The sequence below is a fragment of the Prionailurus viverrinus genome, chromosome C1 (assembly GCF_022837055.1).
Source record: "Prionailurus viverrinus isolate Anna chromosome C1, UM_Priviv_1.0, whole genome shotgun sequence".
NCBI lineage: Eukaryota > Metazoa > Chordata > Mammalia > Carnivora > Felidae > Prionailurus > Prionailurus viverrinus.
In genome coordinates, this window is record NC_062568.1 from 171,484,003 (window position 1) to 171,511,655 (window position 27,653).

The 27,653-nt window shown below is 43.2% G+C and overlaps 2 protein-coding genes, 1 long non-coding RNA gene and 1 other non-coding gene across 7 annotated transcripts; 3 read left to right on the top strand and 1 right to left on the bottom strand.

Moving 5' to 3' along the window:
- Nucleotides 1-506: 506 nt before the first annotated feature.
- On the bottom strand, nt 507-7,135 carry LOC125174090 (uncharacterized). 2 transcript variants are annotated; one of them, XR_007155247.1, is made up of 3 exons: nt 6,904-7,135; nt 2,944-3,072; nt 507-587 (listed from the first exon to the last, which is right to left on the bottom strand). It is a non-coding gene; the product is annotated as an uncharacterized LOC125174090 (long non-coding RNA). The 2 variants fall into 2 exon arrangements; XR_007155248.1 differs by lacking the exon at nt 6,904-7,135 and adding an exon at nt 6,126-6,379.
- On the top strand, nt 2,251-16,178 carry MAGOH (mago homolog, exon junction complex subunit). 2 transcript variants are annotated; one of them, XM_047873869.1, is made up of 6 exons: nt 2,251-2,255; nt 7,740-7,751; nt 9,528-9,586; nt 9,969-10,079; nt 14,749-14,831; nt 15,944-16,178. In XM_047873869.1, exons 3-6 carry the CDS (start codon nt 9,572-9,574, stop codon nt 16,041-16,043), a joined length of 309 nt encoding a protein of 102 aa, XP_047729825.1. In that variant the 5' UTR covers nt 2,251-2,255; nt 7,740-7,751; nt 9,528-9,571; the 3' UTR covers nt 16,044-16,178. The 2 variants fall into 2 exon arrangements, with proteins under 2 accessions (XP_047729825.1, XP_047729824.1); XM_047873868.1 differs by lacking the exons at nt 2,251-2,255; nt 7,740-7,751 and adding an exon at nt 7,230-7,390.
- TRNAK-CUU (transfer RNA lysine (anticodon CUU)) lies at nt 3,288-3,360 on the top strand. Its single transcript has one exon. It is a non-coding gene; the product is annotated as a tRNA-Lys (tRNA).
- Nucleotides 16,179-18,320: 2,142 nt separating the features above from the next.
- Nucleotides 18,321-24,325, top strand: CZIB (CXXC motif containing zinc binding protein). 2 transcript variants are annotated; one of them, XM_047873866.1, is made up of 8 exons: nt 18,321-18,471; nt 18,660-18,743; nt 19,863-19,919; nt 20,287-20,368; nt 20,576-20,607; nt 22,385-22,462; nt 23,136-23,201; nt 24,065-24,325. In XM_047873866.1, the coding sequence occupies exons 1-8, from the start codon at nt 18,466-18,468 to the stop codon at nt 24,140-24,142; spliced, it is 483 nt and encodes a 160-aa protein (XP_047729822.1). In that variant the 5' UTR covers nt 18,321-18,465; the 3' UTR covers nt 24,143-24,325. The 2 variants fall into 2 exon arrangements, with proteins under 2 accessions (XP_047729822.1, XP_047729823.1); XM_047873867.1 differs by having other exon boundaries at nt 18,430-18,471; nt 19,810-19,919.
- Nucleotides 24,326-27,653: the final 3,328 nt, after the last annotated feature.

Here is a 27,653-nt window from a genome sequence, read left to right on the forward strand (position 1 = left end):
ACAACATTATAGTATATTGGATGTATATGTTCAAACAGGGATTTGGTTTACTGCTTTGTAAATAAAAGGAAAAACTCTGGGTATATGTATAGATTTTTGTTTTCATCATGGACACTTTTCTTTGTTTTTCCTGGGCCTTGGGAGAGGCGGGAGAAATGCTCTTTTCTCTTTGCGGGGTCTACCATTGAAAACATAATCCTATAGTCCCAGAGGAATTCTGTCCCCACTGGCTCTCTTATCCAAGGTCTGATCTTTTCTTAACTCTGCTGTTCTGCCACGTCATTCCCACCAGACAGCCAGGGACAAGACACGTAAGCAAATTCTGACACCACCCACCCTCAGCTGCCCCCAACTCAGTGAAGTTTGGATGTCTTACCAGCGTGATACCCTTCAAATTTCCAGGCAGGCACTCTGGAGTTCTAGAACCCTGTTCCTAGGACCTTTCTCCACGTCACTCACGGTCTCCTAACTTCTGACAAAAACAGCTGTGTTCTGGAGCGTCGGCACCATGCTCTGCATAAACAAGCAATTTCCTCATGATAAGCATGTGTTGATAGTCCTGAAATATTCATTGAGAGGCACTGGACCTAGAATGACCAATACCAAATAGGATTTTAAAAACAGGTGGCCAACTCCTATGGAGCTTAATTAGTCACTACTACTCTTTCAAGAATGAAAAGTAAAATTATTTTTGACTGAATAAAAATGACAAGAAATATTGAGACTTACACGAAACAAGCAACTTGTTCAATAGCCTGCCTCCAAAGAAACAATTTCCTGGGGAAATGATGCGTAGTTTCAGTCAGAGCCTGGTCTTCACACACACACACACACAAAATGAGAAAAGTCAGGATGGTTCAGCCTGAGACTTCAAAATGATGGCGAAACACAACTTTCTCAGAGACATCCATGTTTCCTGAATATGTTACAAGTGCAGTTTGAAAGAGACGCCCGTGGGAGCAACCTACAGAAGACAAGTTGCAGAATCCTCACGTGTCGGATGGTAGTCAATAAGATGAAGTCTGAGGAGGTCACGTCCGTCCTCCCTCTCTAGTCTTGGAGGCTTCTGAGCCTCATTTTGAGGTGTAGTTGCGTTTCTGTTGCCTTTTGCCCCAGTGCTACCATGTATCTACAGCCAATACCCAGATCATAGAGTCATTGGATTTTAGAGCTGGAAGGAAGCCTAGAGATAATGCCAGGCGGGTAGAAGATTTATCAGACAATTTCTTCTCTGTTTAAAAGAAACTGGTCCCAGGCCTTTTCCTTCTCCAAGAGACCACTTTGAACTGCCTGAATATTATACCAAACCTGCTACCTATCTTATGGCCTATCTTTCCAGAGGAATTATGAAGACACTGGCAGAAAGAGCCTTCCAGAAACAGAAAACTAAAATTTTATTTATTTACTCTTGATAGTATGATTATTTATAAAATAGGTTGACGTGACCTTTAACCTCAAGATGAGATGGGAATTCAGTTTATGGCAATAAGTACTATCGGTCCTTCCAGTTTTCTCTGTGATTGCAGTATATTCATTCACTGAAACCATTTGCTAGGTACCAACTAAGTGCCAGGCACTGCAGATGTACAGGTCAAGCAGATGTTTTCTGTCCTTACGGAGGAGTTCACGGTAACAATAGAGTAAGTCATGCGGAAAGAAAAAGAATAGATTCTTTCCAGAGTATTATTAAGGCACAAAGGAGAGAGAGGTCACTTCTACACAAGGAGATGAGGAATGAGGTCAAGAAGGGCATTGTAGAAGTGACCTTGCGCTAAGTCTTGAAAACTAAACAGGGGTGTCCAGGCTGCTTCGGGCAGAGGAGACACAAGGGCATGAAACAGCATGGGGACTTTACAGAGCTGCATGTAATTCATCATAAAGAGCAAAAGGTTCAAGGGGGACTTAGCAAGAAATGAGGCTAGATGGAAAGACAGGTTCAACGTAAGCACTTTATAGAATACTTATGTTTAATTCTGATTCAATTATGCAAACATTTCTAAGACATTTATTGTGTACGAGGCACCAAGTGCACCATGGAGAATTCATCAGGATGCATCGCCAGCACTTTGCCGACAGGACAGTCTTTAGCCTCAAGCTTTCCAGTGGCCAAAGGGAAATAGTGACTGCATTTCATACGTTTGAGTTGACTTTCTTTGAATATAAGGGCAATGGAATTGTCACAGAAGCATTCCATGTTGTCAAGAGCCTCTGAGATTTTTCTCAACAGTGAGAAAATGAAATTTTGGAGATGTGTAGTCTGCGGAGGGAACCCCGAGCACTGTCTAGTCAGGCGCTGGTGGGAGTCGGGAGAGAGCACAGGAATGTGAGCCTCACTCCTCTCCCTAACTCCAGCCACACACTCTTTATTTCACAGAATTTAAATGAGTTAGCAATTAAACATTCAGAGTAAATAACTTCCTTTCCCATCAATGCATGAAGATAGAGTATCGGAGTCTTCTCACGCTGTATTTTTTAGGGTATTGGGGATTTTCAGGACACAGAGAACTTAGAGGTGGAGGAATTACAGCTTCAAATTTTCAGTTAATATAAGAAATCAGGAAGTTCTGTTCATTCAGGCTATGCACCATGTGCATAGTCAAGAATCAGCAGAAACCCTCTGCATTTGCAAACACTTTGTGCTATAAAAAGTAATTTTAAAAAAGCCACCTGTATATGTATATATATATATTTAAAGACATGAAGGTTTTGATACTTTTTTACAAAAACTACAAGAGAAAACATACCTGTACAAACCATGTGTTTTAAAATAGCATTTTGTTCTATACAGCCGTTGTTAATTTGGGGGTGAAGTACTGGTTTGCAGACTGCATCACATTGTACCCAAATGAATTTTCCTCGTTTGTCTTCCCCCCCCCCCACTCCCCCCCCTCGAATGACCATATTTGATGTAACAGGCATGTTAGAATGTTGGGTCACACTAACCGTTTCTGCTCTTTTTGTCTTGTCATTCCGAGTCCCATTAGCTTCTGTGCCCAGTGCCCTTTGCAGTCTGGTTTCTGTTCCAGAAGCAAAGGGTGGTGTGCTACATCTCACTGGCTGTACTGACATCATCTTGGTGAACGAAAAACCAAATGTGAACATTTGTAAAATGGGTGCACTGTTTCTAGAGAGAGATTAAATTCATTTTTTAAAATCTGAAAGTATTGTTTCATGGTGATGCTTTAATGGGGGGGGGGGGGTTGAACTATCATTGATTGAGTCCCTAATGTGTACCCGGTATTCTACACAAATTATTTTAGACTTCAACAATCTTGTGAGATCGGGCTGCCTGTCTGGCTCAGTTGGTAGAGCATGAGACTCTTAATCTCAGGGTCGTGAGTTCAAGCCCCATGTTGGGCATGGTGCCTACTTTAAAAAATAAAAATAAAAAATACATTTAAAAATGATTTTAAGTCCTGTGAGATAAATACTATCAATATTATCATCCCAGTTTTATAGATGAGGAAATAGGTGAAGGAACTGCCTGAAGTCACACCGTTACATTTAGTATCCCCAAAGTACATGTAGCACATGTAGCCCTTCTGGACACATGGCGTTCTCTGCCTAGATTTTCCTTCTCTGCCTCTTCATCTGGCTAACTCCTGTTTGTCCTTGATACTCCTTTTAGGACCATTCCTCCACAAACCTTTCTCCATTCTCTTAGACCCAACTCCTAGGGTTAGGTTTCCACAACAAATTTGCCTATTTGCATACCAATACTTCTGCCCCACCTCTGCTTCCAGGCCACTGAGGTTGCTTTTACCAAGGTCACCCAGGACCTCCTTGATTATAAATCTTCTAAATACTCTCAGTCTTTATCTCCCTTGACCTGGAAGCATTATATAACACTGCTGACACTCCTTGGATCACTCTTATTTTGGCTCACATGACAGCATATTCCTGGTTTTTCCCTGGCCACATCTTCTCCTTTACCTACCCTTTCCGTTATGGTATTCTGTCTCAAATCCATCCGCTTTTATTATCTCCATTGCCACTACCTGAGTGAGTACTCAGGTACTCACCTGAGTACAGGTCACCATTATCTTGGGTTATCATGATCGTAGATTAACAACTACTTATCTGAAGTTCATTTTTCTAATTCTTTCCATTTTCCAATCTACAATATTGTAGCCAGAGTGATTTTTTTCTAGAATGGAATAGGTTGTGTCACCACCACCCTTTCTTTCTACTTCCCTGCTTAAAGCTCTTCGTCGGTTTCCCTTGCATTAAAATCCAATACCTTTGGGTTGTAGCTCACACTCCTTAATATGGCTTGTAAGCCATTTGTCTTCTGCCCCGTCTCCAACCTCATTACTATATTCACAACCTCATTCTGTATTCTAACCACACAGTTCTGGGCCCTCTGTGTGCAACATTTCCTTCAGGAAGGCAGCCCTTAAGCCCCTAGACTGGATTAGGAGCCATCCTATGTGCTTCCATAGTATTCTGTGTTTCCCCTGTTTGTAACCTTTATCTCTACATAATAATCACTCGTATGCTCCTTAATTGCCTCGTCTGCAAGTTCTATAAAGGTCTGTCTTGCTCACTGTTGTATTCCCAGCACATAGCACAGTAAATGCTCAGTGAATCATGCTGAATTCAGGCACATCAAATACACAGACCCTATTCTTTGAGCTACACCATGTTGTCTCATGCCCCCAAACCTGGATCACTTTACAGCCTGACTGGAGTCCAGTGTCCTTTAAATTTTCTCAAAACTTTTGTTATTTACCACATCTGCACATGCCTGGATTCAGGAGTTACACTATAATTTTTATAATTTCACTCTTGGAAAATAACCTCATGGTGATTACCTGATGTTTCTATATACTTAATTTCAATTACCACCTCAAGATTGTTGTGAGGATGCAAAGAACAAGCACTTATTAATGGGTTCACATTTATTAGGTGCTTAATACCTGGTGATTCCCTTCTCTTTAAAAAAATTTTTTTTTAAATATTTGTTTATTTTTGAGAGAAAGAAAGAGCATGAGCAGCAGAGGGGAGAGAGAGGAGACACAGAATCAGAAGCAGGCCCCAGGCTCTTAGCTGTCAGCATAGAGCCAGATTTGGGGCTTGAACTCACTGCGAGATCATTACCTGAGCCGAAGTCGGTTGCTTAACCGACTGAGCCATCCAGGTGCTCCCCGCCTTTTTAAAAAAATTTTTATTAAAAAAAATTTTTTTTTTTTTTTTATCTTTAAATTTTTTTTCAACGTTTTTTATTTATTTTTGGGACAGAGAGAGAGCACGAACGGGGGAGGGGCAGAGAGAGAGGGAGACACAGAATCGGAAACAGGCTCCAGGCTCTGAGCCATCAGCCCAGAGCCTGACACGGGGCTCGAACCCACAGACCGTGAGATCGTGACCTGGCTGAAGTCGGACGCTTAACCGACTGCGCCACCCAGGCGCCCCCAAAAAAAAAATTTTTTTAATGTTTGTTTATTTTTGAGAGAGAGAGAGAGAGAGAGAGACAGAGTGTGAGCAGGGGAAGGCCAGAGAGAGGGAGACACAGAATCGGAAGCAGGCTCCAGGCTCTGAGCTGTCAGCACAGAGCCCGTTGCGGGGCTTGAATTCACCGACTGTGAGACCATGACCTGAGCTGAAGTCAGACACCGACTGAGCCACCCAGGCGCCCCTTAAAAATTTTTTTAAAGATGTTTATTTTTGAGAGAGAGAGAGTGTGAGCAGGGGAGGGGCAGAGAGAGAGGGAGACACAGAATTTGAAGCAGGCTCCAGGCTCTGAGCTGTCAAAACGGAGCCTGTCTTTCTCTTTTTTATACAATTCCCTTGTTACCACCCATATCCAGTGTTTTTGAAGAAAATGCCTTATGGTTTTATAGCAATTTACAGTTTGCAAAGTATTTTTCCAGTTTCCAGAATATTGTTTCCTATCCTTAAAACAGTCCTGCCAGATGTAAAACATTATTTTGCTTATTTAAAAAATAAACTTGAGGTCCAAAAAGTTAATCGGTTCGCCTTCAGTCACAGTGAATCACAGTCATTAACACAAGCCTCCAGTGATTTTTCCCCATCCCACGCACTCTATACTCGGCTGCCGATTATTTTTTTCAGGAAGAAAGGGAGTAATGGTAAGACTGGGAATGAGAATCAGAGACCCCTACCTGAATACAGAATAGTATACAGTTTTAGTAGCCAGGTCCCAAGAATGATGCCATCTCAGCACTGTCTCTAGAACTGATTTCATTACCTTCTCTGGCTGGAACTTAGATGAGCCTAAGCAGGCTTCTAATAATTAGGATTTTGATTGTCCTTTGCCTACTCACAGAGAAAAATTTTTCCACAGCCAGAAAACTTTCACTGAGGTCAACCACTTTGACCTGAAGAGACAAGGGCCTTTTGGGCATTTGTCCTCAGACATGGCTTATCTGGGGTGCTTTGCAAAAAAAAAAAACCACAAAAACCAATGTCTACTGTGAGAGAGCTTGATTAATTGGTTTGGGGTGGGGCTCAGGCATCAGTATTTTTTAGATGCTCCCAAATGACTCCATTGCACGGCCAGGGTTGAGAATCACTGCTGGGTAAAAAATGTATAGAAAACAAGAGTAGGAGATCAAATATTCAAATTAAAGTTCTACTCACAGCACCTTCTCTAGAGGCCAGTGAGGTAGAGAGGGAAAGGTAGAAATAAAAAGAAATAAAAGTATTAAGAGATAAAATGGGAGGTAAGTTAGTTCCAGGGAAATGGCAATCTCCACCCTGGATTCTGGAAAAGCGTCTCTGGGAACGGTTTTCTTGAACTGGTCCGTGAACAGTAAAGTTCAGTTGGAGCCAACTTTTGACACATGTACCATTGTGTGAATTCTAGGGAGTCAGGTCGTTTAACCACGTTTTACTACGGAGACCTAGATCCAGAGATGGTGAATAGATTGTTCGACTCACACAAGTCGAGGCTGGAAGGGCGCAGCCCGGAAGGGCGCAGCACTCGGGATGTTCAGCCCGAAATCGAAACAACGCCCCCCCCCCCCCCACCTTCCACAGAAACCCAGAGGCACTGGAGCTGCTACTGGCCCGAGGTGTTAAGAAAACCCTGGAAAGCGAGCCTCAGCCTCGTTCCCGCCTCTGGTCGAGGAGGCGGGGCAGGTGGAAGAAGCCTTGTTTCCGCTGGGGAACAGGCCAGACTTGCCCCCACTTCCGGGATTGGGGGGCGACCGAGCCGCTGCGCTAAGGCGGACCGCGTTGCCTTTACGTCACTTCCGCGCGCCCTGGTAAACGTCAGTGCTAGGCGCAAACAGTGGCGGTGAGGTTTGCGGGTAAAGTTTGGTTGCTTTCTCGTGAGCCATGGAGAGTGACTTTTATCTGCGTTACTACGTGGGTCACAAGGGCAAGTTCGGCCACGAGTTCCTGGAGTTTGAGTTCCGACCAGACGGTAAGAGCGGCCTCTGGCCCCCGGGAGCGAGGACTGGGCCTGGGGTCGGGCGAATGGGGAGGCCGGGGTTCCGGAACGTGCGAGGAGCTAGAAGAGGAAGGGACTGTTGCCTGCGGCTCGGATCTGAAAGGATCACTCCTGTGTCCGCTCCGCTGGTTCTTTCCATATGCAGGGACTTCTGTTTGGTGACATTTTTGCCCAGAATGCTTCATTCAGCAAACATTGATTGAGTGCCTACTTTGCCAGGCTCTGTTTCACATTCTGGGAGATAGGAGTGAATGACTGACAAGCTTCCTCTCGTGGAACTTGTATTCTGGTGCTGGGAGAGATATCATAAAAGAGACTCCAGATAGTGACAGTGGTCAGAACATAAAATGATGGAATAATTGCTGGTGGGCTGCTTCTAAGCGGGATGGCCACTGGCGTGCTCTCTGAAAAGGTAATATTTAAACCGAACTCTGATTGACAGGAAGGAGCCAGCCTTGTGAAGCTCAGGAAGAATGAGCAGTTCTGGACAGAGGGAGTAACAAGTGTTAAGGCTGCAGGGCATGAATGAGCTAGGCATGTTTCAGGTGGCTAGCATGGCTGAAGAGTAGAGAGCTCTGGAAAGAAGAGCAGGAGACAGTGTCAGATAAGTAGCCCGGGGCACACCATGTAGGTCTTTATAGGCCGTGGTAAAGAGTTTGGATTTTATTCTAAATGCAGCAGGAAGCATTTGGAAAGATTTAAGGAGAGAAGAGATGTGATCTTTTCCTGAAAAAGCATTCTAATTATGGGCAGGAGTGGAAACGGGTACTTATTAGGAGACAGTTACGTGTTCCAGACAAAAGGATGTTGGTTGGGACTAGGGTGCTAGTAAAAGTGGACAGAAGGATTTAGGATACTATTGGAGGCAGAACCAATAGGACGTGGCTGTTTGATAGGATTTGGGAGAAGGGCCACCGTGGTGAAGGAAAAGGAATCAAAAATGAAAGAAAACTCCCACTAAAGGGGGGCACAAAGATGAATCAGACAAACCCCAGTTGTAAACAAACAATGACAAGACAGTGTTTTGGGTGCTGTGGTAGAAACAGATCGGACTCTGGAACAGAAAGAAGGCACCTAACCTAGCCTGAGAGTCAGAGGAAGCTTCCGGCATACAATGACTCGATGAAAGGGGGAGTGTTAGTCTTGAGTACTGTGTAGGAGTTGGTTAGGCAGATGAGTCAAGGCATTTGGACAGCATTAACATCATAGAGGCTGAAAACCAAAAAGAGCATGGGATGTTCCAAGCGGAAACCAAGCAGTGTGATTAACTCCAGCTATGTAAGAGAGGGCTGTTGCAGGAGTGAGCCTGAAAGGCAGGCAGGGGCTCAGTTTAGCAGTTTGCCATGTTGAAGAATTTGGATTTTATCAAGAAGGCAGTGAGAAACTATTGTCAGTACCAGAGTAGCCTATTTAGATTGGTCTGTTACTTCATCACTTTGTCTACTGTATGGAGAATGAACTGAACCAAAAGAGAGACAAGGCAGTGAGGCATCAATTAATTTGGCTCTTTTTACATGTGTGCCTTCTATTCTATAGGTAAAAACAAAACAAAACAAAACAAAACCTTCATACCCACCATATACCCCGATTAGTCTTTTGGATGCACATATACACAAAGGGCCTTATATGCCAAATATGGTCAATAATAAAATCACAACTTTTCCATCATGGGAGTAGATCAGAATGTTGCATGGTCACATCAATATACGTAAACAGCATTTTACAGTTTTCAGGCTGCTTTCAACTCATTTGAGCCTCAGGAGGCCCTGTGTGCAAGGAAATTACCAATTATTATCCCTGTTTTCAGCTGAGGACATTAACTTGCAGAGATAGGATTTGCTTGTGTTCTTTTACCACACTTGAGCCGCCTTTTGCAAGAATTATAATTCAGTGTCAGCAGTATTTTTGGCTTTGAGGCTATCTAATAGCCTAAAGTGAAGAACTGAAAAGACTGCTATTGTTGGAACCCCAAAAATATAAATAGTAAATCTGTTAGACACTGAAGGGAAAGGTGGTATACATTTTAAGCAACAGGTGATAGTCTGGGTGAGCTAACGATGCTTTATTCATATGTTTTTATTATACATTGAATGTTTTTTACTCCTCACAGGGAAATTGAGATATGCCAACAACAGCAATTACAAAAATGACGTCATGATCAGAAAAGAGGTAATGAGCCTTCTGAGAGCCTTTCATTCACTGCGGTTTAGCCTTTTGTCTTATTTTTGTTCTTTCTGGGAGTAGTATTGAAAAAGAATAGAGAAGCGTAGACATATCTGTAGACACCTAAAGTTTTTCTCACATCTTCTTTTAGTTTATATTTTCTTTCACAGTGCTGAATCAATTACTGGTAATCATTTAAAGTCTTGCAAGTGTTGGTTTAAACTCTGAATCTGCTACTTATTAACATCATTGAACACATGTTAGATGCCAGGCATGGCACTTGGTATTTTACACACAATTTTGTTTAACTTATTGTAAGCCTAATCTTTCATCACTATCTGAGTCAGAACACTTGCAACTTAAATTCCATTTTTCAATTTGCTTTCAGGCTTATGTACATAAAAGTGTAATGGAGGAACTGAAGAGAATAATTGATGACAGTGAAATTACCAAAGAGGATGATGCTTTGTGGCCTCCTCCTGACCGAGTAGGCCGGCAGGTGAGTGTTTTAGCAACTATCCTGTATTGCAGAAATCTTACAAATAAGGTGCTGTGCATATGACATTGAAGCTGTGTTGTGTGTGTGTGTGTGTGTGTGTGTGTGTGTGTGTGTGTGTGTGTGTTACGGAGCCCAACACAAAGCAGATTACCAGCACTTTGTCTAAGGAAGCAGTAATCCCACAGGGAGGATACAGAGATAGCAAGTGGTGTTTCTGACCACCTAGAGCCCAGCCCTGGATTTCTCCATGTAACTCTCCCCACAGCCCTTCTCAGAGTTTTCACTGCCCACCTCACTTACTGAGTAACGACTATGGACAAAGCAGTGTGAAGATACAAAGATAAATAGAACATGGCTATTTCAGCAAACTAAGTATGTGTGGTTAAATTCATGGCTTATACATTTATTCTGAAGACTGTTACGGTAATTAAAATAAAAGCCAGTGTCATATTTGACTGTGTTAATAGGAAAGCTATTTCTCTCTGCCTCAGCTGCTCCCTTCCTAATCCAGACGTCTAATTGATTTCCTTGTTTCTTGTCCTGTATAGCCCATTTTTCCATCCTGAAGCTAGACTAATCTTTAAAATGTAAATGTATGTATTCCACTAATTTTAAATTCTCCACTGCCTTCATTCCATTTAAAATCAAATCCACGGGGGGCACCCGGGTGGCTCAGTCGGTTGAGCGTCCGACTTCGGCTCAGGTTATGGTCTCACGGTTTGTGAGTTCAAGCCCTGCGTGGGGCTCTGTGCTGGCAGCTCAGGGCCTGGAGCCTGCTTAAGATTCTGTGTCTCCCTCTCTCTGCCCCTCCCTTGCTCATCTTGCTCACCTCCCTTGCTCACCTTGCTCTGTCTCTCTTTCTCTCCCCAAAATAAATAAATATTAAAAAAAAAATTTTTTTTTTTTTTTTAAATAAATAAAATCCAGGGGTACCTGGGTGGTTCAGTTGGTTGAGCTCCGACTTCGGCTCAGGTGGTGATCTCACAGTTGGTGAGTTTGAACCCTGCATCAGGCTCACTGCTGTTAGCGCAGAACCCAATTCAGATCCTCTGTCCCCCTCTCCCTACCCCCTGCTTACGCTCTCTCTCAAAAATGAATAAACATTTATTAAGTAAATAAATAATAAAATCCAAACTCCTGCCTTGTCTTCGACCATTCACACAATCTCTTACTGTGTTCAGACCTTACTGACCTAATTTCTGTTCCTCAAGACACAACTAGGTTGTTCTTAATTTAGGACATTTGCATTTGCTACATGCTATCTGGAATGTTCTATCCAAGACTGTCTTTATTATTGCAGGCTTCAAACATCACTTCCTCAGTGATGTCTTGCCTATCCATCCAATCTAAAATGTCCCTCCCCATTTTTTTAAAATAAGATCTGTTTATTTTCCTCCTAGCATTTATTACTGTCTGAAATTGTCTTGTTTGCTGTCATGTATCCCTTTTCCTCCCCCACTACAACAGACACGCATATACCCACACAAGCCCCTTGAGTACAAGGATTTTGCATATTTTTTTGTCACTGCTGTATCTCTGGTGACTAAAGTAGTGCTAGTGTGTAGTAAAAGCTCAGTAATAATTACATTTATTAAATTAATATAAAAACCCAGATAAGTTCATTCGTAAATCACCTCAAAATGATGGGCAGCTCTTGAGGAAGAGTGAAAAAAAATCCTCAGTACTTTCTAACGTTAATTTCTAAAGTTGATTTTTAATTTATGTCCATAGGATCTCAGTAGAATCATATGTACATATTTTGCTTTACCATTTATAACATTTTCAGCTCTATTAACTCATTGAACAATCACAGTAGTCCTGTGAAGAGGACATGGCATGCTCTTAGGCACTAGCAACAACCTGTCAGATAGGGTAATTATGATGAAATTCCATTTGTCATCCCAGCAAAAGCTATAAAGAACTTGGGAGTAAAAAAATTTTGTTAAAAATTTCTTTTTTTAAACCTGCTGGCTCAGTCAGTTAAGCACCTAACTCTTGATGTCAGCTTAGGTCATGATCTCACAGTTTGTGGGATAGAGCCCACGTCTGCCTTCACGATGACAGCAAAGAGCCTGCTTGGGGTTCTCTCTGTCCCCCTCTGTCTCTGCCCCGCCCTCCTGCTCGCATGCTCTCATGCTTTCTCTAAAAAAGAACTTGGGGGGCATCTGGGTGGCTCAGTCGGTTAAGCGTCTGACTTTGGCTCATGTCATGATCTCAACGTTCATGGGTTCGAACCCCACGTTGGGCACTGTGCTGACAGCTCGGAGCCTGGAGCCTGCTTTGGATTCTGTGTCTCCCTCTCTCTCTGCCCCTCCCCCACTCACGCTCTCTCTTTCTCTCACAAATAAACATTAAAAAAAACAAGAACTTAGTAAATTTAACAAGATGTATAAAACTTACGGGAAAGGGCTTTATGAAGGACAAAAATATGTATCATTTTTATGGACGGAAAGATTCAATATTGTATCAATTTAATTAAAATTTATAAATTCAAAAAATCATAATAATTTATAAATTCATTGCAATTCAAATCAAAATCAAACAGGATTTTTCCTAAGACCTAAGACAGCATTAAATTCATGGAAGATCAGGGGTGCCTGGCTCAGTTGGTTGAGCGTCTGACTTCGGCTCAGGTCATGATCTCATGGCTCATGGGTTCGAGGCCCCCCATCAGGCTCTGCGCTGACAGCTTGGAGCCTGTTTCCAATTCTGTGTCTCCCTCTCTGCCTCTCCCCCTCTCACACTCTGTTTTTCTCTCTCAAAAATAAATAAACATTAAAAAAAAAATTCATGGAAGATCAAAGGGACAAGAGTAACCAAGATAATTTTAAAGATTTCTTGAAAGGGTATAGTCATTTGTACTGTGGTATTGCCTCAGAATTGGCCAGTAAACCATTGGAACGAATAGAGCCCAGAAACAAACCCATGAAGATTATGGGAACTCAGAACAGTGTACAACAGAGGTGAGCTTTCAAATTAATAGAAGTAGGATGGATTGTTTAACAGTTATACCGGTACAATTTGCAGTATGTTTACAGAATATTTTTAAGTTAGACCATTTATAGAAACAAAGCAAGACTGTAAAACATAAAAGAAAACTTAATCTTCTTATTTCTGAGTAGAGAAGGAATATTTTAAATTCTTCAAGGGAAAAGATTGATAAATTTGACTTCTTTAGTTAAAACTTCTGTTTTAATACATCATGGTAAAGTTGAAAGGCTACAGACTGAAGGAGGATGTTTGCAAAACATCTGGTAAAGGGTTTTTATATCCAGGATATTATCAAGAACTACAAATTAATAATAAAAAGATAAGAATGTGAGTTATGAGTAGACAGTTTACAGAACTGGAAAAACAAGTGGCCAATAAATACATGAAAATATCTATAATTTCATTTTGAGAAATGAAAATTAGGAAAACAATGAGATGCCATTTCAGACTCATTGGAATGGCAAAAGGAGGGGGGCATCAAGTTTTAAAAAGGATATGAGAAAGGGGCACCTAGGTGGCTGAATTGGTTAAGCGTCTGACTCTTGATTTTGGCTCAGGTCATAATCTCACAGTTCCTGAGTTTAAGCCCTACATTGGGCTCTGCACTGACAGTGCCAGGCCTGCTTGGGATTCTTTCTGTCTCTATCTCTCCCTCTCTGCATGTGATCTCTCTTCAAAATAAATAAAGTAATTAAAAAAAGGATATGAGAAATAAAAAGATCTTACATGGTAGTGGGAATAACATCAGTACAGGCATTTTAGGAAATAATTTGATAGTATCTGGCAAAACTGAAAAACCTTATACCTTGCTTCTAGGAATTTTCCTAGAGACATTTTCACATATAGGAGATGCATGGAAGAATATTCTTGCCACGTTGGTTATAGTAAAATAAATTGGGAACTTAAGTCTGCTTCAATAGGGCTATGATTGGAATATTCTAAAGCATTTAAAACTAATGAACTAGGTCACATACAAAAACAGTGTTGATGAAAAAAGCAAAAAGATGCATATAGTATGATCATTTACGTAAAAATGTAAAAACATACCACCAAATCAAAAAACATGAGTGGAAAGAATACGCCTCAACTTCTGGGATGCAGGAAGGAGAATGGAATGGGGAGGTGGACCTAAACTTTGTAGGTGTAATGTTTTATTTCTTTAAAAAAAAAAAATCTGACACAAGTTTGACATACTATTAACATTTTCACATCTGGGTGTTAAGAACATCAGTCTCATAGTTTTCTATTATTTTCTGTTTGAAGTCTTTTCATAATTGAAAACTATAAATCAAAAGAAATAGAAAAAATTTAAGAAAAAAGAAGTAGGACTCACTAGATTGTAAATTCCACAAGGGCAGAGACCTTTGTTTGGTTTTGCTGATCTGTCCCAAGCACCAAGAACAATAGCTAGCACACAGTGAGCATTCCCCCATAGATAGTTTTTAAAGATTTACAGTGCTCACTATTTAGAAATTGGGACCCAAGAGCATACAAGGATGAAACCAGTATTTAATTTCTTTGTTTCTAGTACCCAGCACAGTTTAGTGATCGGAGTGAACTGGTCTTGTTTACGTGGCCATCTGTCATCGAGTTTGTATGACTTGACAGATGATGCATCTTCTGCGGGGTTGATGAAAAATCCAACTTGGCTTGACCTAGTTTTTTTAAATGTTTCTAGGAGCTTGAAATTGTCATTGGAGATGAACACATTTCTTTCACAACATCAAAAATTGGTTCTCTTATCGATGTCAATCAATCCAAGTAAGTGTGCATGATCCTTATATCCAGATGTGTCTGTTTTAAAGCAAATTGATAAGAAGCCTTAACCAAATTGGGACCATCATGGTAAGATCTTGTACAAATGCAATACAGAAGGGGTCAGCCTTGTTCTCATAGAGACTCCAAATTATTTTCAGAGGCTTGCTCCTGTTGCTTTTGATGTTTTATTCAGTCATTGGTACATACAGCTTCTCAGTGACACGAACGGAGTAATGTCATAGGAGCAGCCAAAGTAGGTAGGAATCTGGCCAGAACAGAAAATGAAATATTCCAAAAAGGAGCTTGAGATAAACTGTACAGTCAGTGGATCGATCCGAACACCTTCCTCAGTGTTGGCCATTCAGACTAGCACATCTTACAGTCTATGGTGAAACTTGCAACTGTTTAGAATACAAATTTAAAAATCATGTTGTCAGTAGGGCAAATTATAGAGTTAAGACATGAGTTTGTATGCTACAAAGAGCCCTTAGAATTTGGCAACCTCTGTGGCTCCTGTGTTTTGAGGATTTAGAATTATATATGCCTCACTTTTAGTACATGTCACGCATAACTGTCTTCCCTTGGACAGTCCTCTTGTTCTTAGCTAGTTGTTTCATAGTAATCTTCAGCCTTTTGGTCCTGCTTAGTACTACTACTTTTTTAAAAAGTTTTCCTAATTCTGAAAGTAATACATGCTCACTGTAGAAAATACAGGAAAAATAAGGGGGAAATCCACCCATAAACTTACCAATTAAACAACCATTATATCTCGAAGTATTTCTTGTCTATTTTCTGTGCATTAAAAACTATATTTTAAAAAGTACAAAAAATATACTTGAGATTAACAATCTATTTTAATCATGATTTTTTTCATTTAATATAAATATTTCCCTATTAAAAACGTTAACATTTTAAATGACCTCATAATAGTCTATTTTAATATATAACACATAGCCTTTTCCTTCAATAACACTTGGTTATTTTTAAAGATTTAATTTTGTATACATCTTTATGAAGAATATCTTGGTACATAAATAATATGGGTTTTTTAATGCATGGGGTGTTTTGGCCAGTTTTTTCAGCTTTTTAAACATATTTTTCCTCTTGCATTATAGGGATCCAGAAGGCCTACGAGTATTTTATTATCTTGTCCAGGACCTAAAGTGTTTGGTCTTCAGTCTTATTGGATTACACTTCAAGATTAAGCCAATCTAGATTGAATATTGGTGTGGACACATGGGGGGTTGGGAGTACCTGTTTTTAATTACCATTATCAGGAAATTTTTGTGTATATCAGGGCAATATTTTTTTTATAAACTATAAACGTCTTTAATAAATACATTAACAAAATGCAATTTTTTATTATTTCATAAAGACCTGAGCATGTAAACTTTTCTGTTATTTTTTTAAAATACTAACATCGTATGTGAAGTGTGGCCAAAAATCTAATCAACTCTAGATACAACTAACAATTTATAGGAATAAGAGAATAGAGAGAAAAGTTATCAAATACAATAGAAATCCAATCACCAATATCCAGAGGAAATTCCAGGGCAGAGGATCTGGTTTCTTCAATAAACAAATTGCAAACATAAAATAGAGATGGGGTGAGAACCAGATTTAAGGAGATTAAAGGTGATTTAAGAGACACATAATTTGGGGCACCTGGGTGGCTCAGTTGGTTAAGCATCCAACTTCAGCTCAGGTCATGATCTCACGGCTTGTGAGTTCAAGCTCTGCGACCGGCTGTGTGCTGACAGCTCAGAGCCTGGAGCCTGTTGCAGATTCTGTCTCCCTCTCTCTCTGCCCCTCCCCCGCTCACGCTCTCTCAAAAATAAACACACATTAGAAAAAAAACCACATAATTAGTACACTATTTGACCCTATTTGGGTCATGATTCAAAAAACAAAATTGACATCATTGAGGAAATTTGAACACTGGATATTTTATATTAATGAAGTATTGCTAAATTTTTTAGGTGTGAAGTGGTATTTTTTTCCTCCAGATTTATTGAGATATAATTGAGGTTGGGGTTTTTTAAGTCATCTTTTATAGATACATCTGCAGGTATTTCAGTATGGAGTAAAACATTTTGGTTTAATACATTACAAGGGATAAAATGCCTGGTCGCAGAAAAGTTTTCCAATAATCCATTTTAAAATCAGAAATACCGGGGCGCCCGGATGGCTCAGTCGGTTAAGCGGTCTACTTCGGCTCAGGTCATGATCTCACGGTCCGTGAGTTAGAGCCCCGCGTCGGGCTCTGTGCTGACCGCTCAGAGCCTGGAGCCTGTTTCAGATTCTGTGTCTCCCTCTCTCTCTGACCCTCCCCTGTTCATGCTCTGTCTCTCTCTGTCTCAAAAATAAATAAACGTTAAAAAAAATTAAAAATAAATAAAATCAGAAATACCAACACCCATTAACAACTGATACCTAACTGATATGGATACTGTGGGAATTTGTTCAGCAGGTGTATTTGTAGGAACGTTTTCTTGATGTTAAATCGCACTGCTTCCTTAGCCAAGGAAGCTTCCTTGCTGGTTGAACAGATTGTGGGCGCTGAAAGGAGCTGGGCTTGACAAATCTCATTTGAGGGGAAGTGATTAGGATAAGCTCAGGTCCCTTAAGACAGGCCAGCTTGGGACAGGTCCCAAGTCTTCTGACTCCTAGGCCAGTGTCTCCCCCTGAACCCTCCTCCAACACACACAGTGCCTCCTTCAAAGATTACGGGCCAGCAACTTAGGTGCAGATCTGGGACCAGAGATATCAGGGCTCCTAACTCCAGTGTATACCCCCACTATAGAAGGGTTCCCCAGGGCAATGAATCAAGTTGGTGGTAAAGTAGCCAAGCACAGTCACTCCAAATTTTAAATAGCCATGAGAACCCCAAAGGCTCTAAGTCTCAAATGGGCTGTTCCTTGGGACACTCACAGCTTTTGTATGGTCTCAGATGTGCCCTGGGTAAGAGGACAGTTAAGGCAAGGTTCAGTTAATGTACACGGAGCCCAGAGAAGAGCCCTTGAAAGGGAGTGGCCCCTCTTGGAGACTGCAGTGAGAGACGTGTACACGGGGCAACCTTCTGAAGGCAGGTCTCCGGGGAAAAGAGGAAAGAGCAGTTTAGAGATGAAAGGCTCCATCCCCCAAAATCTGCGAAGCTGGCTGTGGGCAGGGGGAACTGACGTGATCTAAAAAGCCTCAAAAGGCAAGCAGGAACCAAGTGGTTGCTGGGTGAGAGAAGACCAGACTAGTTAGGAGCCGGGAAAGAACTGAGGAGCAGGAAAAAGCCCTGGCCGAAATTTCGGGTAGGGACTATCTTGTTTGCTACGGTATCCCTCAAACTAGCATAGTGCTGGCACGAGATTGGCGTTCAGCAAATTGCTGACTGCTGGAGGAAGGATTCGGCGGGTCTGAGTTCAGGCTAATTGCGGACTCACGACACCTACACAGGTCCACCTAATCGAAGAAAAAGCCCGGCATGCCCCGGAAGCCGCGACGCGTGAAGACCCCGCCCTCCGCTCCGCCCCACGCACGCCGGAGGTCTGCACCCGGGTGCGCTGGCGGCGCCCACCGTTTACGACGGGCCGGAAAGTAGCGGCCGCAGCCAGTGCCGGGCCTCGTCGGGCCGAGCCGGGCCAGTATGGGGGTAAGGCGAGGGCGGACTGCCGCCGGGACAGAGACGGGAAGGTGGCGGGAGCTTGTGCCAGGAGGGAATGAGAGAAGTGGGCCCGCGCTGAGAAGGAGCGGGGAGGCTCGTACCGGGAGGGGAGGGACTGGGGCTAGATAGGGCGGCGCAGGCGCCGTTGTTGCAATTGCGGTGGCCCTCCCTCACAGAAAATTGCGCTGCAGCTCAAAGCCACGCTGGAGAATGTCACCAACCTCCGGCCCTTGGGCGAGGACTTCCGGTGGTACCTGAAGGTACAGCTTGATGGGAGGGGCCTTGGCGGGAGAAGGGAGGAGCATCGTGGAGGCTGTAGGCGCGGTGAGGTTCCGGGCCCCGGAGCTACTCCGGAAGGGGGCGGGGCGCCACAGGCCCATCCCCAGGATAGTTTTCCAGTCCCGAAGTGCCGGTCCAACGGGAGCTTTGTGTCCAGCAAGATCGGAAATATGTAGCCGTTAAATGTTATTTTCCTGGACAGAATTTTGTTCGCTTTTTAAAATGTATTGGTTAATTCTTAATTGGTAGTCTTTTGGAGTTCCTTTTGTAATTTTCTCTCCGTGAAATATTTCATGTTGTGTAAACACCGAAAGACTACCTGAAGAGGGCTTGGGATTATTTAGTAAGGAGGAGAATGTCGCTGTTTTATTCGTTGATTAGGCTTTATCGTGAAAGCGTTTTAATTTCGTGCGTGGCTTCCCCCTTCCTTCTCTACCCTATACTGGTGAATCTGGTACTCTGGTAACTGGGTCTACAGAGGCCCCCCTCTTACCTGAGCAGTTTGAGGTCCTTCACTCTTCCAGATCTCAGAACTTCTGCTTTATTTCCCTCGTTGTCTAAATCCCAGCATCCTTCAGAACCTGGCAAAAGCTGTCTCTTTCAGGAAGCTTTGTTGGCACCCTTATTACCAAATCCTTTGAAGCCCGAGTACCAGAGCTTATTTGAGGAATTGATGCCCTTCTGCTTGAAAAAGCACACAGTCTAGTTAAGGAGACAGAGAAATAGAGTAACGACAGAGTGATGAGTACTTTTACTAGGAACCTACAAGGCCTGTGAGAACACAGGGAAAGCTCCAGACCTAACGAGGGGATGGGGGTGAGGGCTGTTGAAGCCATTTCTGTACTATATATTAGCCTTGAATTTCCAGCTAGACTGGGTGCTTCTAGGAGGGGTGCATGCCAGCACGAAAAACACTTGACCTGTTCTTTGCCCGGAGAGAAATTCAGTTACATCCTTGGTGGGGCCGGTTGTAAGGATGAGGTGAGACTGTGGACAAGAGGGTAGGTTGAACATGCCCACCTCTCACTGTTCTTACCCTTCCTTTAGTGTCTGCCCAGCTGAACCAACTATTTTACTGATCTTCTTTTTCCTCCCCCAAGATGAAATGTGGCAACTGTGGTGAGATTTCAGAGAAGTGGCAATATATTCGGCTGATGGTAACTACTCCCCCTACCACCATACCCAAACACAAACACACATATGCCCCTGGGCAGGGATTTAGGGAGAGAACCTGTGGCCCTAATCTCACAGGTCTTTGCACTCTACTTTCTGTAGTTTGGGAGGGCAGGCACTAGTGTGATCAACACTGGGAAGACCAGGCTTCTTTGGGATGTGAGGCAGAGCTCAAAACCGAAAAGAGTCTTTTTCTCAGTCTCAAAAAGCCTCCCCAGGATTCTTGTTGTAGCAGGTGGCTCTCCCTCTCTCGATCTTGGTCTCTTTAGCTAATAAGTGGTAGGACTGGGTCTCTTTGAGACCTTTACAACTAATTGATGTTTGACTAGAGGTTCTTTTTACCCTTGCCAGGACAGTGTGGCACTGAAGGGAGGTCGTGGCAGCGCCTCCATGGTCCAGAAGTGCAAGCTGTGTGCAAGGGAAAACTCCATCGGTAGGTCAGGTTGTGAATCCTGAGCTCCCCCAACCAGGCCCATATCTTCCTGGTACCAGACCAAAGGCAAGCTCCTGTTACTGTGGGAGGACCCAGGCCTGAGGTGCCCAAGCGATTGCAGCAGACTCTTTTTCCCAGAGCCACATCTGGGCACCTGGACAGGGCCAGGGTATGGACCCGTCAACTTTGTCTTCTCTTATGTTTCAGAGATTTTGAGCAGCACCATCAAATCTTACAATGTAAGTTTCCTGCTGTGGTGGCAGGTGTGGTGGGATTAAATCTAAGCTGGAAGCTAAGAGGCCTGGGTTCTAGAGTTCTGTCTGTACCAGAGTGACTTGCCATGGGACATTCATTCATATACTTGTTCACTCATTCACTCAGTCTGTCATGGTATTAGTCGTCTATTCACGATATACTGGCTGAGTGCTTGGTAGGAAAGAGATTCATGAACAGGCTATTACAGTGTTTTCTTTATAAGCACTGGGCTGTGGATCTCAGTGTACATCTGACGCAACCTGGCCACTCAGTTTCCATCATTGAGAGTACTTTGTCTACCCTGGGGGACTAGTGAGCCTTCTCTGAAACCATGGGTGGGACAGTCCTTTGGTGCATCCCATCCTTGATATTGACGTTATAACTAGTTATGCATTACTGTGTTAACAAAGTAGTCTAAAGGGGAGGGAGGGAGTGTGTGCTTTGGGTCTCTGTTTAAAAGGTAGCTACTTGTGTTCATCTATCCCTTATTTAGTATTTAAAAAAAAATTTTTTAATGTTTATTTTTGAGAGACCATGCGTGGGGGAGGGGTAGAGAGAGGGAGGAAGACACATAATCTGAAGCAGGCTCCAAGACTCCCAAGCTGTCAGCACAGAGCCCAAGGTGGGGCTCAAACTCATGAACCATGAGATCATGACCTGAGCCAAAGTCAGATGCTTGACAGGCTGAGCTACCCAGGTGCCCCTCCCTTGTTTAATATTTTTGAAACATGTCTGATTTTTGCCAAATTCTCAGCTTTTTCCTGAAGTTTAAGGGAGAAGTCATGAGGATTTGCTTCCAAGTAATTGATAATATAGTGGAAGAGACAGATTAACAAACAAAAACAAACCAGAGCCAACAGAGTGTCTCATCAGTGCTAGGCACATGGTTAATGTATAGATTTTATAGTGAATGACACAATGTGATTGAATGTGTGGGTGTGGTGCCTGGCATCTCTGAGCCCGTGGGTGAGGTAGGCATGAGTTTCCTCACTAACCCACCCCTCTCAGGGTGCCACCTTCATGTGAAAATTCCATTTCAAAGGCTTTTTTTTTTTTTTTTATAGTTTATTTATTTTGAAAGAGAGAACATGAACAGGGGAGGGGCAGAGAGAGGGAGAAGGAGAGAGAATCCCAAGCAGGCTCTGCACTGTCAGTGCAGAGCCCAATGAGGGGCTTGAACTCACAAACCGAGATCATGACCTGAGCTGAAATCAAAAGTCAGACACTTAACTGTGTCACCCGGGCACCCCTCCCAAGCCTCCTGTGTCACAGCATGGCAGATGGTTACCAAAAGGCTGCAGTTAAGTGTACTGGGCCATTTGGAAGATCTGGAGACTTTATAGCTTAACATTCTTGTTCACATTTTTTGAGAATTTTATCATTTATTGAGCATAGTCAGGGACTATAGCTGGGCACTTTACACATAGTTCAGATTCTCACAACAAACCTGCAGTGGTTTCTTCAGCCCAGTCTGACCATCTTAGATGGGAAGAGAGGCAGAAGGCAGAGCTCTGTCTGAGCTCATATCCAGGCAGGCTGACTCTAGAACCCACAGTGTTTCTTCTACAGCATCTGTGTACAAGAAGGTCTCACGGGGAACAGGTGACCAGTGCAGACTTCTTCCGGAAGGGAATGGGTTGCTCCTGAGTCCCATTCTGGGCTCACAAGGGCAGTTGGGCCCACTTGGCAGGAAGAGGCAGGGGCAGTGGGATCATCCTAAGGGCCCAGTTGGGCCTGCCCCCTCAACACATTCCTTTCTAGGCTGAAGACAATGAGAAGTTCAAGACAATTGTAGAGTTTGAGTGTCGGGGCCTTGAACCAGTTGATTTCCAGCCTCAGGTGCGTGTATCTTCCCAGGGAACCTGTATCTTTGGGGAGGGCATATAGAAAGCGACAACAGAACTCTGCTTCATGCAGAGACCATGGACTAGGACTTCCTTCTCAGAATAATAATTGTTATTTATTAAGTGCCTACCATATGATGGGCACGTTCTGGTCACTTTTACGTGTTACTTCGTTTAATCCTCACAGTGACCTTGTGAAGTTATTCACCCTATCTTTCAGACAAGGAAAGAATTTCAGATTTTGCAACTTGCCCAGGGTGACAGAGTTCATAAACACTGGTTCTGTTATTTGAACCCAGGTCTGTCAGACTCCAGAGCCAGTGCTTATCCCACTTTGTGCAGCATTTTGACCTCACAACAAATCTGTGAGGCAGGGAGATGAGACAGTCTTGTCATCCCCATTTCATAAACAATATGACTCAGGTCCAGATAGGGAGTGACATGCCTAGGATCTCAGAAAACTGGGTAATGGAAAGGTTTACCCCACACCTCCTGCCTCTGGTCCAAGGCTCTAGTTTGGAGGAACTACTATACTCCTGGGGCAGCTGCCAGGCCCTGGAAGTGCAGTAGTTACTCTAGAGCAGGTGCCCCCACTGCATCTCTGTCCTCACATGCCAGACTGGTGCCTCCTTTCCCCAGACTAACAGCTGCCGTCCTGTCACCTACAGGCTGGGTTTGCTGCCGAGGGCGTGGAATCGGGGACGGTCTTCAGTGATATTAATCTTCAGGAGAAGGTACAGGACTTGGGGGGTCTTGCAGGGTGCTGGAGGGTACCTGGTGGGAATTACCCTTCTAGTGAACAAAGATCATCAATACAAAGCTGACTCCACGTTTTTTTTTGCTGATGATTTTGGTGTTTAAAATGGCCCCAAGTGTAGTACTAAAGTGCTGTCTAGTGTTCCACAAGCAAGAAGTCTGGGGTGAAAATGCATGGAGAAACTGCATGTTAGATCAGCTTTATTTAGGCAGGAGTAATAGTGCTGTCAGCTAGGAGTTCAATATTAATGAATCAACTATATATATTAAATAAGGTGTTTTTTGTTGTTTTTTTTTTTTAACAAAAACCTACCCAAAACAAGGTTATATATTGATTGAAGAAAATGTGATCAGATGCTTCTGAGAACCTAACCTTATATTTTCCCTGGGAATAGTGGTTCACTGTTTGCTAATTCAGTGTTTGTAGTGATTATGTAGATTGTAACTACCATGAATAACAAGAATCAACTGTATTACTAGCCACATTACTGTCTTACATAGGCCTTGTGGTCAGGCTTCAAAAGAACAGAAACTTCAGTTTGCATAGCACCTAATAACAACAGTAACTGAAATTTACTGAGCTCTTATATGCGCCCAGTACTATGCTGAATACTTTTACATGTGTTACCTCATTTGATTCTTTCAAGATGGAGGTCTGCTACTGTCCCCCCGCCCCCCCCCCCCTCCTTTTTAATAGAACTGAGACTCAGAGAAGTTAAGTGACTTGCCCAAAACGGAGTCTGGCTCTGTTCTGGGTCATACATGTTTGAAGTCCCAGTTCGTGACCACTGTGCACACTGTCCCATCTCGTGAGGCTAATAACGGCCATTTTCCCCCACAGGACTGGACTGACTATGACGAAAAAGCTCAGGAATCTGTGGGAATCTACGAGGTCACCCACCAGTTTGTGAAGTGCTGAACCCTCTTCCTGCACACTTGCCTCAAAGAACTGAGAAGGGACAATGTGCTCCAAGCAGCAGAGCCCACTGAGGCTAATCCCCTCATCCCCTGTCTGCTGGAAGCTGTCTGAGCCCTCACAGCCTGCATGCTGGGCTCTGCCACAGCTTCCCAAGCATCACCAATAAAGCCGCTGTTTGTGCTACACTGGTGCATGAGGACAGAGTCAGGTAACAGCCACTCCCTCCACAAATGACAGTTCATGTTGGGAGTCTCTGTTTCCTGGCACATTCCCACAGTACAGGATCCATTCTGTACTTCTCAGGGCTCTCCAGCTCTTGGGGAGGGGGCACGTCAACCCGGAGGACCTACATCCTGAACCAAAACAGTGCACTGACCACCTTGCTCTCAGGTAAACCCAGGCATCTCTAGCTGGTGTCACTTCATGTTCCAGGGCTGGTAGGGACTTTGGAGTCAACAGTCCAGTCCTGGCATGAATCTGCTCTGTAAAATTCCTGCCAGACAGTCATCAGGTCTGTGCCCACTTGGTGTGATGGGGCAATCCTCTCCCATCAGGGGAGTCAGTATGAAAGTTCTTCTTTCTGCTGAGTCCGCCTCTGTGCTCCCTGCAGCTCCTGCTGGTCCTGGGTTGTCCCTGTGTGGTCATGCAGCCCTGTGGAGGTCTGAAGATCCCCCTGCAGAGTAGAAAGAGGAGTTCAGTGCACAGTAAGGTCAGGAGGACATGCTCGTGCCTTCACCCTGGTAAATCCACCATCTGGAAAACCTGCTGTGAGACCTTATTGCTCTAGTGTTCTGCTGGAACCAGGAATTCTTTGCAATAAAAATTACTGCAATTTCTGAGAGACCCATAGGGGAAGAGCCTGCCCACTTCCAGACCAGTTGTGGGGGGCACTACCTCAGATTTCAGGCAAAGCTGGCTGTATCCAAGGGTGGTGAAGAGATTCCTACCTTGTCCATTCTCTAGTCTGGCACATACATCATGTTTCCTCCAGGTTCTGTGTTCCTGGCCCCTGGACCTCTTTTTTTTGTACCTGATAAAGCAGGGCTTCTTTGGCCCTCCCTCAGCAGGTCTATGAAGTGTGTCACCCACAGGGTCCAAGTCCACTGCCTGGCATGAAAGCAAATAAGTGGAAGAAGCCTGAGTAAGCAGCCTTTCTAGGTTTTGGCCTCTGTAATATCCAGTGTGTGTTTGCTCATAAAAACAAACACTAAAAGGATCTCAAGATTTTCTTTATATTTTAGATTATTTTCTCATTTCTCAGGGAGGTAGAAGAAACCAAATGATCACTAACAGATTAAAGGAAAAATAGATTATGCCAACAGATGCAGAAAAAATATTCAGTAAAATTTAACACCGATTCAACAGAAACAACAAGCCATAGACACTCTTAGCAGACCACAAGTAGAAAGGAACTACCCTCATCTCACAAAGGAGATCTACAGAAAACCTAGAGCAAAGGAAGTGTGTGAAGTATTCCATGCAAGGTCATGGTAAGATGAGGATCCCCTTGATCACTGCTACTCTTCCTTGTGCTCGAGGTCCCACAGCAAAAAGAAAATAAGGGTAAGTCTCGAAAAGGAAGAAACAACTCATTTTCACAGGTTGGATTTTCTAAGTGGAAAATCACAAAAGCATGAACAGGTACTGGAATTAATGATCAATACCCAAAAACCAAATGCATTTCAGTACGATGGCAATATGCAAAATCTAATTCAAGAAAAAAGTGCCATTTATAATAGTAACAACAAAAAATACCTCCAAAAGTAAGTAGGAACTAAATCTACCAAAAATGTTCATGACCTTATTGGACGAAATTATTAAACTTTGCTGAAAGGTGCTAAAGCCTAAATAGAGACCTATGCTATTGTTGATTGATAGGAAAACTTGAAATTATAAAGATCCTGCTCAACAAATGTATCTATAAAGTTCTTGTTGTAATCTCAACTTTTTTAACAGAATGTAAATTCTGAAATCCATGATATGACGCAGGTGGGATACTCCCTCTACCAGATACCATGATGTAGTTATAAAGCAATGGCAGTTAGCCTCCATGATACAGTATTTGTATATTGTGATATACAAATAGACCAGTGGAACAGTAGACAGACCCCTGCATGTATGAAAACTGCATGGTTTAAGACAGGTGGTATTGCCAGTTTGGAAATTATTAACTTGCCAATAAGTGGTGCTGGGGCAATTGTTTACATTTGCCCATTAAATGAAACTGGGACGTTATTTCACTGGCATATAAGTCTATTCCAAGGTTAGTTCTCTTGGGTGCTTTGATACAGCATTATGCTGGGCAGAAGAAGAATCCTGGGCTCAGTGTCTTCCTTACTGTAAACGCTGGGGAAGTACATTTCCTCTCAGGACCCCATTTTCTCCATCTAAAAGAAAAGGGCACTTTGACCTCTGACATTCTGTTGCTCAATAAGATTAGTCAAAATGGTGGCAGCATGTCTGAGGCCTGCCCCTCATCACCACCAGGAAAGTTAGTTCCTGGCCTCACACTCCAGGACTGTGGTCTCCTGTCCAGGTAGTGGAAGTTAAAGCAGCCAGATGTGGGGACAAGTGGAAGATGAGACCATTTGAGGCCTAAGTTCCCTACCATCTTAATTTGGACATTCTGCGAAGGTCCTCAGTATGCTCTTACATGATCCCTGAACAGCTGTTTAAAAGGTACCATCTTTATCCAGTAGCATTTTTTTAAACTAGGCATGTGTGTGTAAACACTTGGCTTTTTGTGAATAGCAATGAGGTGAAGGTTGGGTAACATTAGGCTGCATCCTCGGGTACAACAGTCATTTCTGTTGTTTCCCAGAAAGGGCAAAGTCACCCAGAATCTCTGCCTGGCTAGGCAGCCTGAGTGATCATCTCACAGTGCTGTCCCCATTCCTGTGTGAGCCAAGTTCCCTTGGACTGAGCCCTTTCCCTCATTAGCCATTAGAGCTCCAGAGAAGGCTGCATACCTGGCTGGCCTCCAGAAAGCTCAGGACCCACAACACTGGACATCTTCACTCTCCTGACACTTAACCATGCATCTGAATTTTCATTCGGCCATCTTCCCTGAGGGTTTCTGCTGCAGCAAGCTCTAGAGGGAGAAAGATGAATCAGACCCACGCTGTCTTGTTCGAGAGCCAAGTAACTAAGCCACTAATTAAAATAGTCACTGCCAAACATACATACCCATTGGATCACTGGGATTACTTGAAAAGGGCAAATTTCCTGGCCCCACGTCATTCCCACTGAATTAGAATCTCTGGGCTAAAACCTGAGATGAATCTGATGTTTCTAGACCACCAGAATCACTAGAAGAGATTTCACAGCAGGATGTGCTCTGGGCCGCTGCAGGGACTAAATGAGATAATGAAGGCAACGTGTTCAGCGCAGTGTCGGGGGCACCACACACAGGAAGAAATGGAGGCAGTTCCAATTTTGTTAGAAATGCAGACAGTCTAGGACACCTGGGTGGCTCAGTCGGTTAAGTGGACTCTTGATTTCAGCTCAGGTC

Excerpts from the sequence above, each read along its gene's own strand:
- MAGOH (XM_047873868.1), top strand. The coding sequence starts at position 7,303 with ATGGAGAGTGACTTTTATCTGCGTTACTACGTGGGTCACAAGGGCAAG. Across the intron at positions 9,587-9,968 it reads ACGTCATGATCAGAAAAGAG|GCTTATGTACATAAAAGTGT; the intron begins GTAATGAGCCTT and ends ATTTGCTTTCAG. Across the intron at positions 14,832-15,943 it reads ATCGATGTCAATCAATCCAA|GGATCCAGAAGGCCTACGAG; the intron begins GTAAGTGTGCAT and ends CTTGCATTATAG.
- CZIB (XM_047873866.1), top strand. Across the intron at positions 19,920-20,286 it reads GGCAATATATTCGGCTGATG|GACAGTGTGGCACTGAAGGG; the intron begins GTAACTACTCCC and ends TACCCTTGCCAG. Across the intron at positions 23,202-24,064 it reads ATATTAATCTTCAGGAGAAG|GACTGGACTGACTATGACGA; the intron begins GTACAGGACTTG and ends TTTCCCCCACAG.